This window comes from Lampetra fluviatilis, chromosome 52 (assembly GCF_964198595.1).
Source record: "Lampetra fluviatilis chromosome 52, kcLamFluv1.1, whole genome shotgun sequence".
Taxonomy (NCBI): domain Eukaryota; kingdom Metazoa; phylum Chordata; class Hyperoartia; order Petromyzontiformes; family Petromyzontidae; genus Lampetra; species Lampetra fluviatilis.
Window position 1 is genome coordinate 7,119,357 of NC_136326.1, and position 11,156 is coordinate 7,130,512.

Sequence of the window (11,156 nt, forward strand, 5' to 3'; positions counted from 1 at the left end):
GTGGAGGGTGGATGTGGTGGTGGATGGAGGGTGGGTGGAGGGATGGGTGGAGGTGTGGGTGTGGGGGTGGGTGGAGGGTGGGTGGAGGGTGGGTGTGGGGGTGGGTGGGTGGAGGGTGGGTGGGTGGAGGGGTGGGTGGAGGGTGGGTGGAGGGTGGGTGTGGGGGTGGGTGGAGGGTGGGTGGAGGGTGGGTGGAGGGGTGGGTGGAGGGGTGGGTGTGGGGGTGGGTGGAGGGTGGGTGGAGGGTGGGTGGAGGGATGGGTGGGGGGATGGGTGTGGGGGTGGGTGGAGGGTGGGTGGAGGGTGGGTGTGGGGGGGTGTGGGTGGGGGTGTGAACGAAGGTAAAGACGACTGGCGAAGTCTTGATTTGAGTAAGAAGGACGAAGTTGTGGCCGTGACACGAATCAGTCGCGTCTCGTCCGGCCCCTATCAGCGTCCCTCCTACCTGGCGGGCGACTGAGGGGCCAGTGAGTGACTCTACGTCGGCGTTGCTTGTGACGGGGAGAGGGGAGGATAGAGCGAGAGAGGGAGAGAGGGAGGGAAGGAAGGAGGAGGGGAGGGAGAGAGATTAATCTGCAACACGGAGACTGAAATTCATGCGCTTCGGAGCGGCTTCCACAATACCCGGAGTCTCCTCCCGTCGTGACCACCACTCAACCACCACTCAACCACCGTGAACACCGCTCAGCCACCGTAACCGCGACAACTAAAGCACCGACGCGAAGATCAGCAGCAGCAGCAGCTGCAGCTGCAGCGGCAGCAGCAGCAGATTGAGGAGGCTCGCTCCGAACGCGGGCGATCCCGACAGCTCAAAGCCGCGCTCAGCTCAACACAGAATCATCAGTATCATCAGGAACAGCAGCAGCGGTGGCAGTAGCAGCGGCAGTAGCAGCGGCAGTAGCGGGCAGCATCATCCCTCCGCGTGCGCAACGACGATGATGGTGACGACGATGATGATGATGATGTAAAGCGAGAAGCGCAGCCGCAAAACGCGCGCACACGCCCGCTCGAGGAAATTCAACATCGCCTCGAAGAAAGACAGCGGCTGAGTAAGGCGAGCGAGTGAGCGAGCGAGCGACATTCATTCGACTCGTTGTCCTGGCGGCTCGCGAGAAAGACAGAAGAGGAAGGAGGAGAAGGAGGAGGAGGCGACGGAGGAGGAGGAGGAGGGGGTGGGGGAGTTGTTGTTGCTGCTGTTGTTGAGTTGAGAAGCACGCCACGCGCTGCGTGAGACGCGCGTGCACTTCACGAGGGAGCCGCGCTGCGAAGTCGCAAGCGACTTTGTGGAAGCGCCGGGGGGGGGGGGGGGCAGCCTCGGCGTGCAATGGAAGTTGCCTTCTCGTTCGCGGTCTTCTGCTACATGCTAGCATTCCTGCTCAGCGCTTCGCTCATCTTCTTCTCCGTGTGCCACGTGAGTGCGGCACGCGCGACGCTAACACGTGCGTGTGTGTGTGTCTGTGTGTGTGTCTGTGTGTGTGTGCGTGTGTGTGCGTTGTGTGTCTGTCTGTGTGTGCGTGTGTGTGTGTGTGTGCGTGCGTGTGTATGTGCGTGTGTGTGTGTTTGTGCGTGTGTGTGTGTGCGCGTGTGTGTGTGTGCGTATGTGTGTGTGCGTGTGTGTATGTGTGTACGTGTGTGTGTGTGTGTCTGTGTGTGTGTGTGTGTCTGTGTGTGTGCGTGTGTGCGTGTGTGTGTGTATCGTGTCGTGCCGGCCTTCATAGGTTGCTGGCTAACAGCGCTCGCGCCCCAACAGTCTGTGAAGGCTGCACGGGGGATCTTTGTCTTTGTGTCTCTGAGTGTGTGACAGTGGTGGTGTGTGTGTGTGGGGAGCGGTGGTGCAGCGGTTAGCGCTGCGCTGTGCTACGAACCCGGCGACCCGAGTTCGATTCCCGCTCACGGCCAACACCGGCGACGATTATCTGAACCGGTTGCTGGGCCTCCCCTAGGTCGACTCAACCTCAAATGAGGACCTGGTGCGGTGCGTAAAAACATCGCCACTAGGGAGACAAAGGCGGCCGGGCGCGGTGCCGGCCACCCACCCGCTCGTCCGCCGTGCCGGCCTTCATAGGTGCTCGCTAACAGCACTTGCCCCTACGGTCTGTTAAGGCTACACGGGGGATCTTTGTCTTTGTCTGACCGACGCGTGTGTGTGGCACACACAGCAGCGGCGGCAGCAGCGGCGGCAGCTTTTGCGATAACAAAGAGGACCGCGACAATTGGAGGGTCATTATTCTGTCCTGATACCAAACACTCGATCTGTAACCAGAGCCAGTCCCGATCACAGAGCCGGACCCGGCACCAGAGCCGGACCCGGCACCAGAGCCAGTCCAGGTACCGGAGCCAGACCAGGTACCAGAGCCACTCCTGGTTCCATGTCCAAGACGTGGCCCCAGCTAACAGCTCGCGACTGGCTGCGTGCCCTGTGCAGTGAGCGCTCTGCGCTTAACGAGTACGCACAATGGCACAATCGGAGTGTGTGTGCGAGTGTGTGTGTGTGCCAGTGTGCGTGTGCCAGTGTGTGTGTGTCAGTGTGTGTGCCAGTGTGTGTGTGTGCCAGTGTGTGTGTGCCAGTGTGTGTGTGTGTGTGTCAGTGTGTGTGTGCCAGTGTGTGTGTGTGTGTGTCAGTGTGTGTGTGCCAGTGTGCGTGTGCCAGTGTGTGTGTGTCAGTGTGTGTGCCAGTGTGTGTGTGTGCCAGTGTGCGTGTGCCAGTGTGTGTGTGTGTGTGTCAGTGTGTGTGTGCCAGTGTGTGTGTGTGTGTGTGCCAGTGTGTGTGTGCCAGTGTGTGTGTGTGTGTGTCAGTGTGTGTGTGCCAGTGTGTGTGTGTGTGTGTCAGTGTGTGTGTGCCAGTGTGTGTGTGTGTGTGTCAGTGTGTGTGTGCCAGTGTGTGTGTGCCAGTGTGTGTGCCAGTGTGTGTGTGCCAGTGTGTGTGTGCCAGTGTGTGTGTGTGCCAGTGTGTGTGTGTGTGCCAGTGTGTGTGTGTCAGTGTGTGTGTGTGCCAGTGTGTGGGGAGCGGTGGTGCAGCGGTTAGCGCGCTGCGCTATGAACCCGGCAACACGGGTTCGATTCCCGCCCATGGCCAACATCAGTGGTGATTATCTGAACTGGTCCCGGGCTCCCCTAGGTCGACTCAGCCACTAGGGAGACAAAGGCGGTAGGGCGTGGTGCTGGCCACCCACCCCCTCGTGTGCCGTTCCGGCCTTCATAGGTGCTCACGAACAGCACTTGCCTCTACAGTCTGTTAAGGCTATATGGGGGATCTTTGTCTTTGTCTGTGTGCCAGTGCCACTGCGAGTGTGTGTGCCACTGCGAGTGTGTGTGCCACTGCATGATCGCCAGTGCGTGCGTGCCAACGTGTGTGTGCCAACGTGTGTGTGCCAGTGCTAGGGTGTGTGTGTGTGTGCCAGTGCTAGTGTGTGTGTGCCACTGCGAGTGTGTGTGTGCCACTGCGAGTGTGTGTACCAGTGCGTGCGTGCCAACGTGTGTGTGTGTGTGTCAATGTGTATCGGTGTCTTTGTTGTGCCAACGTGTGTGTGTGTGGACCTTAATATGTGCTCGCTAACAGCGCATGTCCCAACATAATATTCCGACTATACCAGTCGGATCTTTGTCTTTGTTCATCTGTGTTGCATTTTATGCATCATGAACGCACCCACGTGATGTGCCCGTGTCGGTGTGCACGTGTACGTGTGTGTGTGTGTAGCGATGTGCAAACAGCACCATTGGGGAGACAAAGGCGGCCGGTCGTGGTGCTGGCCATCAACCCCATCGTGTGTCCGTAACGAACCTTAAGTCGGTGTTCGCTAGCAGCGCTCGCCTCCACCGCTATGATGAGGCGACAGTCTGTGTGCGTGTGCGTGTGTGCGTGTGAGAGTGTGGGTCTCTGTGTGTGTGAGAGAGAGTGTGGGTCTCTGTGTGTGTGAGAGAGAGTGTGGATCTCTGTGTGCGTATGTGAGAGTGTGTGTCTCTGTGTGTGTGTGAGAGTGTGGATCTCTGTGTGCGTATGTGAGAGTGTGTGTCTCTGTGTGTGAGAGAGAGTGTGGATCTCTGTGTGCGTATGTGAGAGTGTGTGTCTCTGTGTGTGTGTGAGAGTGTGGTTCTCTGTGTGTGTGGGTCTCTGTGTGTGTGTGAGAGTGTGGTTCTCTGTGTGCGTGTGAGAGTGTGGGTCTCTGTGTGCGTGTGTGAGTGTGGGTCTCTGTGTGCGTGTGTGGTTCTCTGTGTGAGAGTGTGGGTCTCTGTGTGAGAGCGTGATTGTCTGTGTGTGTGTGGGTCTCTGTGTGAGAGTGTGGGTCTCTGTGTGAGAGTGTGGTTCTCTGTGTGAGAGTGTGGTTTTCTGTGTTGGAGTGTGGTTGTCTGTGTGTGTGTGAGAGTGTGGGTCTCTGTGTTGGAGTGTGGGTCTCTGTGTGGGAGTGTGGTTGTCTGTGTGGGAGTGTGGTTCTCTGTGTGAGAGTGTGGTTCTCTGTGTTGGAGTGTGGGTCTCTGTGGGAGTGTGGTTGTCTGTGTGGGAGTGTGGTTGTCTGTGTGTGTGTGGTTCTCTGTGTGGGAGTGTGGTTCTCTGTGTGTGTGTGTGTGGTTCTCTGTGTGGGAGTGTGGTTGTCTGTGTGGGAGTGTGGTTGTCTGTGTGAGAGTGTGGTTCTCTGTGTGAGAGTGTGGTTGTCTGTGTGAGAGTGTGGTTCTCTGTGTGAGAGTGTGGTTGTCTGTGTGTGTGTGGTTCTCTGTGTGGGAGTGTGGGTCTCTGTGTGGGTGTGTGGTTCTCTGTGTGTGAGTGTGGTTGTCTGTGTGGATGTGTGGTTCTCTGTGTGAGAGTGTGGTTGTCTGTGTGGGAGTGTGGTTCTCTGTGTGAGAGTGTGGTTCTCTGTGTGGGAGTGTGGTTCTCTGTGTGGGAGTGTGGTTCTCTGTGTGTGTGTGGTTCTCTGTGTGAGAGTGTGGTTCTCTGTGTGATAGTGTGGTTCTCTGTGTGTGTGTGGTTCTCTGTGTGGGAGTGTGGTTCTCTGTGTGAGAGTGTGGTTCTCTGTGTGTGTGTGGTTCTCTGTGTGAGAGTGTGGTTCTCTGTGTGAGAGTGTGGTTCTCTGTGTGGGAGTGTGGTTCTCTGTGTGGGAGTGAGGGTCTCTGTGTGGGTGTGTGGTTCTCTGTGTGTGAGTGTGGTTGTCTGTGTGGATGTGTGGTTCTCTGTGTGAGAGTGTGGTTGTCTGTGTGGGAGTGTGGTTCTCTGTGTGAGAGTGTGGTTCTCTGTGTGGGAGTGTGGTTCTCTGTGTGGGAGTGTGGTTCTCTGTGTGAGAGTGTGGTTCTGTGTGTGTGTGTGGTTCTCTGTGTGAGAGTGTGGTTCTCTGTGTGGGAGTGTGGGTCTCTGTGTGATAGTGTGGTTCTCTGTGTGCGTGTGTGGTTCTCTGTGTGAGAGTGTGGGTCTCTGTGTGAGAGTGTGGGTCTCTGTGTGATAGTGTGGTTCTCTGTGTGTGTGTGTGGTTGTCTGTGTGGGAGTGTGGTTCTCTGTGTGAGAGTGTGGTTCTCTGTGTGTGTGTGTGGTTGTCTGTGTGGGAGTGTGGTTCTCTGTGTGAGAGTGTGGTTCTCTGTGTGTGTGTGTGTGGTTGTCTGTGTGGGAGTGTGGTTGTCTGTGTGAGAGTGTGGTTCTCTGTGTGAGAGTGTGGTTCTCTGTGTGGGAGTGTGGTTCTCTGTGTGAGAGTGTGGTTCTCTGTGTGTGTGTGTGGTTCTCTGTGTGTGTGTGTGGTTGTCTGTGCGCGTGTGTTTGCCGTTGCGCGCTACAGCATGCGTGTCGTGATTAACGCGCGCGCGTGCGCCAGTGTGTGAGTGTGTGCGTCAGAGCGGATGTAAGATTCAAGGAGTGTGTGTGTGTGTGTATTTTACGAGTGTGTGTGTGTGTCTGTATGTACGTAGGGGAGCGGTAGTGTAGCGGTTAATGCGCTGCGCTATGAACCCGGCGATCCGGGTTCGATTCCAGCTCACGGCCAACACCGGTGACGATTGTTTGAAACGGTCCTGGGCATCGCCTAGGTCGACTCAGCCTCAAATGATTACTCGGTGCGGTGTGTAGTAAACATCGTCACTGGGGAGACAAAGGCGGCCGGGCGTGGTGCTGGCCACCGACCTCCTCGTGCATCGTACCGGCCTTCATAGGTGCTACTCGCTCACAGCCCTTGCCCCCAAACGTCTGTTGAGGCTACACGGGGAGATCTTTGTCTTTGTCTGCCCGTGCGTCAACGTGTGCGCGGGGAGCGGTGGCGCCGCGGTTAGCACAGTACCGAAGGTCGCTTCTTAGGCTCGCAAAAAAAACCTGAACCGGTGCTGTGCATCGCGGCTAGGTCGGCTCGGCCTTTGGTGCCAGCGGCGCCAACGTCAGCACTTGGGGAGACAAAGGCGGCCGTTGCTGGCGTGGACAGGCGCATGCCCAGCGGCACTTGCGCCCAGCAGACTGTCGAAGGCGACACGGCGAGCGGCATGGGAGGAGGGGGGGGGGGTCTCTTCGTCTCTGGAGACGATTGTTGACTTGCGAGCACGGCCACGCGTTGAAGTTGCTGGTCACGTAACGCAAAGTTGCGTACGAGCAGCTGAGAGGGAGAAGAACTGTTGCTTGACGACTCTGTGTGGGGGGGAGGGAGTGTGGGTTGGAGATACACCGAGACAAAGATCCCCCATATAGCCTGAACAGATTGTAGGGGCAAGTGCTGTTCGCGAGCACCTATGAAGGCCGGAACGGTACACGAAGGGGTGGGTGGCCAGCACCACGCCCGACCGCCTTTGTCTCCCTAGTTGCAATGTTTACACACCGCACCAGGTACTCATTTGAGGCTGAGATTTACACACACACACACGCAAAGACAAAGATCTCCCGTGTAGCCTCGACAGAGTGATGGGGGCAAGAGGCAGCGCCGATGATGTCCAACACTGCGAGGCGGGGCGGCTTGGTGTGGCTGATACACGCCGTTCCCGGCCGCCTTTGTCTTCCCCACCGGTAGAGCTCCACAAGCGTGTGGGATGATCGTCAACTTGATCGAACCGCTGACCGTGAGCGGGAATCGAACTGTAGCACAGCGGCGCGTAAGCGCTGCGCCACCGCTCGCTGCCACGCACACACAAGACAAAGATCCCCCGCGTAGCCTTTGACGGACCGTTGGGGCAAGTGCTGTTAGCGGGCACCTATGTAGACCCTGCAGGGCACACGAGCGGGTGGGTGACCAGCACCACGCTCGGCCGCCTTTGTCTCCCTCGTTGCTGCGTTTGCACAGCGCGACAGGTAGTCATCTGAGGTTGATGTTGCCGAGGGCAAGCCCAAGCATGTTTCAGATAATCGCCACTTGATGTTGGACGTGATCGGGAATTGAACTCGGGCCACCAGGTTTGTAGCGTAGCGAGCACTACACACACACACACACGTGCACACACACGCGCACGCACATGCACACGCGCACACACACGCACACACACACACGCGCACACACACGCACACACAAACACGCGCACACACACGCGCACACACACACGCGCGCACACACGCGCACACAAACACGCGCACACACACACGCGCACACACACGCGCACACACACACGCGCACACACACGCGCGCACACACACGCGCGCACACACACGCGCACACAAACACGCGCACACACACACGCGCACACACACGCGCGCACACACACGCGCACACACACACGCGCGCACACACGCGCGCACACACACGCGCACACAAACACGCGCACACACACACGCGCACACACACGCGCACACAAACACGCGCACACACACACGCGCACACACACGCGCGCACACACACGCGCACACACACACACACGCGCACACACGCGCACACACACACGCGCACACACACACGCACATGCACACGCGCACACACACGCGCACGCACAAGCATACACAAGACAAAGATCCCCCGTATAGCCTCAACACACGCCGGCACGGCACACAAGGGAGTGGGTGGCCAGCACCACGCCCAACCGCCTTTGTCTCCCTAGTGGCGACGTTTACTACACACCGCACCAGGTACTCATTCGAGACTGATTCGAGCACACGCAACACACACACACACACAGATGCGCGCAGCAACAGCCACTGCTGCTGCTGCTGCTGGTTGTGCAATCGTCCGTGGTGAGTGCGGAATTCATCCGGCACCACCAATTAATGCCGCCGTCCTTTATTTAACCACGCGGGCTCCGTTGAGATGCATCACGCGTCGAGCATGCGAAAGCCTCGCGCGCGGTCGCAACAGGCAAAGGTGCCCCGTATAGCCTCCGTGACAGACGGTCGGGGCAAAGTGCCTTTGGCGAGTAGCACCGATGTATATGAAGGCCGGGCATGGGCGCGCGACGGGCTGGGTCCGACCCCCTTTGTCTCCCCAGTGCGACAGGTACACGTATTCCTTTTCGAGGCGCGTACAAAGATAAAGGTTCCCCTTCCCCCCGTGTAGCCTTTGTAACGTGAATCTGGGGCAAAGTGCCGTTGGCGAGCACCTGTGAAGGTCGGCACGGAGCACGGCGCAGGGCACGGCGTGGCACGGCCGCCTTTGTCTCCCCGCACACTCGCGCGTGCAACTCTCGTCTCGGAAGCTAAGCAGGTGTTGAGCCTGGATGGCGCTCTCGTACGAGTAGACCAGCCGGTGCTTGGCCAGGTGTTTGTCGGCGTAGCGGCTGTGAGGTTTGCGGCCTGAAGTTTGGCAGCGCTGAAGAGTGACCCCCGTGAACATGGAACGTTGCGCTGACGTTGGGTTCAACGTAGGTCCAACGTTCCCACCAGATGCAAACGTTGGCATAGAAGTAATGGGCGCTACCCCCACCCCACACACACAGACTCGTACCGGGCGTTGTTGTTTGTTTTTTCCAGGTTCCCGAAACTGGAGCTTTAAATCGCGGAACGATGTCCCCGTTTCGATCATTGCCGTCGTGCTCACGACTCGCGGGCCCTGGGTTATTGTGCCGATGTGCGCTCGAGGGTGTGCGCGTTACAGCAGTCGCCGCCTGTTGTGCACATGTGAGAGGGGGCGGGTGGAAAGGGGGGGGGGGGGCGGGGAGCGGTGGCGCAGTGGTTAGCGCACTGCGCTACGAACCCGGCAAAAAATAATTACCGAGTTCCAATTGCTAGCTCGCGGGCAATAGGGGTGGCGAATATTTGAAGCGGTCTTGGACTCTCACTTAGGTCGGCTCTGTCTGAAATGAGTATCTGGTGCGGTGTTGCACGAATCAGCACTGGGGAGACAAAGGCGGCCTGGTGGGGTTCTGGTCACGCACCCCCCGTGAACCGTGCCGGCCTTCATAGGTGCTACTCGCTAACAGCAACTTGCACCAACAGTCTGCTAAAGGCTAAACGGGGGGATATTTAGTGCTTTGTGTATTTGTGTGTCTTTGTATGTATGTGTGGTCTACACGTCTATCTGAACCGGTCGGGGCCTCCCTAGGTCGACTCAGCCTTGCATTACGAACCTGGCGCGGTGTTGTAAGCATCAGCACTGGGGAGACAAAGGCGGCCGGGCGTGGTTTTGGACACTCATAGGCGCTCGCGAACGACGCTGCTGCACTTGCCCCAACAATCTGCGTTGCCTACACGGGCGATCTTTATCTTTATCATACACCCACACACACGCACAATGTGTGCATACGTGTAATCAAACGCACGTGTTTAAGTTGTCAAGTTACCGGTTCAGTGAACTTATATTAACATAACAACTTAATTAATATTAATAACAGGGTTCGCGGGTTTTGCTGTCACCGCGGGGAGGGAGGCAAGTGAATGATCATCTCGGCATCGCGAGTCGCGAGTGTCTCCGTGTGCATCTGCATCAGCCACGATCCATTCACTCTCGAGACTAAGGAGACTTCGCCAAGCCCCGAGCGCTGTGACTCGATCCGCCTGTCACACTGACGCACGCGGAGCCGATGTCACGGCTCCATCTCCCCCCGGTGGTCGCTCGTTCCATCTCCCCGTCTCTCTGTGTCTCTGTGTCTCTGTCTCTGTGTCTCTCTGTGTCTCTCTCTGTCTCTGTGTCTCTCTGTCTCTCTGTGTCTCTGTGTCTCTCTGTGTCTCTCTCTGTCTCTGTGTCTCTCTCTGTCTCTGTGTCTCTCTCTGTCTCTGTGTCTCTCTGTCTCTCTGTGTCTCTCTGTGTCTCTGTATCTCCGTCTTTCTGTCTCTGTGTCTCTCTCTGTCTCTCCGTCTCTCTGTCTCTCTCTGTGTCTCTCTGTGTCTCTGTATCTCCGTCTTTCTGGTCTCTGTGTCTCTCTCTGTCTCTCTCTGTCTCTGTGTCCTCTCTGTCTCTGTGTCTCTCTCTGTCTCTGTGTCTCTCTGTCTCTCTGTGTCTCTCTTGTGTCTCTGTATCTCCGTCTTTCTGTCTCTGTGTCTCTCTCTGTCTCTCTGTCTCTCCGTCTCTCTGTCTCTCTGTGTCTCTCTGTGTCTCTGTATCTCCGTCTTTCTGTCTCTGTGTCTCTCTCTGTCTCTCTGTCTCTCCGTCTCTCTGTCTCTGTGTCTCTCTCTGTCTCTGTGTCTCTCTGTCTCTCTGTGTCTCTCTGTGTATTTGTCTCTCCGTCTCTCTGTCTCTGTGTCTCTCTGTGTCTCTGTGTCTCTCTGTCTCTGTGTCTCTCTCTGTCTCTGTGTCTCTCTGTCTCTCTGTGTCTCTCTGTGTCTTTGTCTCTCCGTCTCTCTGTCTCTGTGTCTCTCTGTGTCTCTGTGTCTCTCTGTCTCTGTGTCTCTCTCTGTCTCTGTGTCTCTCTGTCTCTCTGTGTCTCTCTGTGTCTTTGTCTCTCCGTCTCTCTGTCTCTGTGTCTCTCTGTGTCTCTGTGTCTCTCTGTCTCAGTGTCTCTGTCTCTCTGTCTCTGTGTCTCTCTGTGTCTCTGTGTCTCTCTGTCTCTGTCTGCGCGGTGCATTTAGGCGCCACAGCGCGTGGATTTATTTGCACTCGTGTTGTTGCTGGTGACTTTGGTGTGTTTCGTAGCGGAATCGCCTCCAGTGCTGTTGCTGCTGGCGGCAATAAAAGTTGTTTAAAAGTCAGAAAGTCTGTCCTCTGTCTCTCCGTCTCTCTGTCTCACTGTATCTGTGTCTCTCCGTCTCTGCGTCTGTGTTTCTCTGTCTATATGTCTCTCTGTCCCTCTGTCTCACTGTCTCTCTCTGTCTCTCCGTCTCTCTGTCCTCTCTGTGTCTCTGTGTC

At 57.1% G+C, this 11,156-nt stretch overlaps 1 protein-coding gene across 1 annotated transcript in view; it reads left to right on the forward strand.

Moving 5' to 3' along the window:
* Window positions 1-318: 318 nt before the first annotated feature.
* The window catches only part of LOC144949121 (protein cornichon homolog 1-like), a 131,016-nt gene continuing 120,178 nt past the window's right edge, over window positions 319-11,156 (forward strand). The window contains exon 1 of the mRNA XM_078878976.1: window positions 319-1,411. Coding sequence (XP_078735102.1) covers window positions 1,325-1,411 — 87 coding nt within the window. The 5' untranslated portion in view covers window positions 319-1,324. The remainder of the gene's footprint in view (window positions 1,412-11,156) is intronic.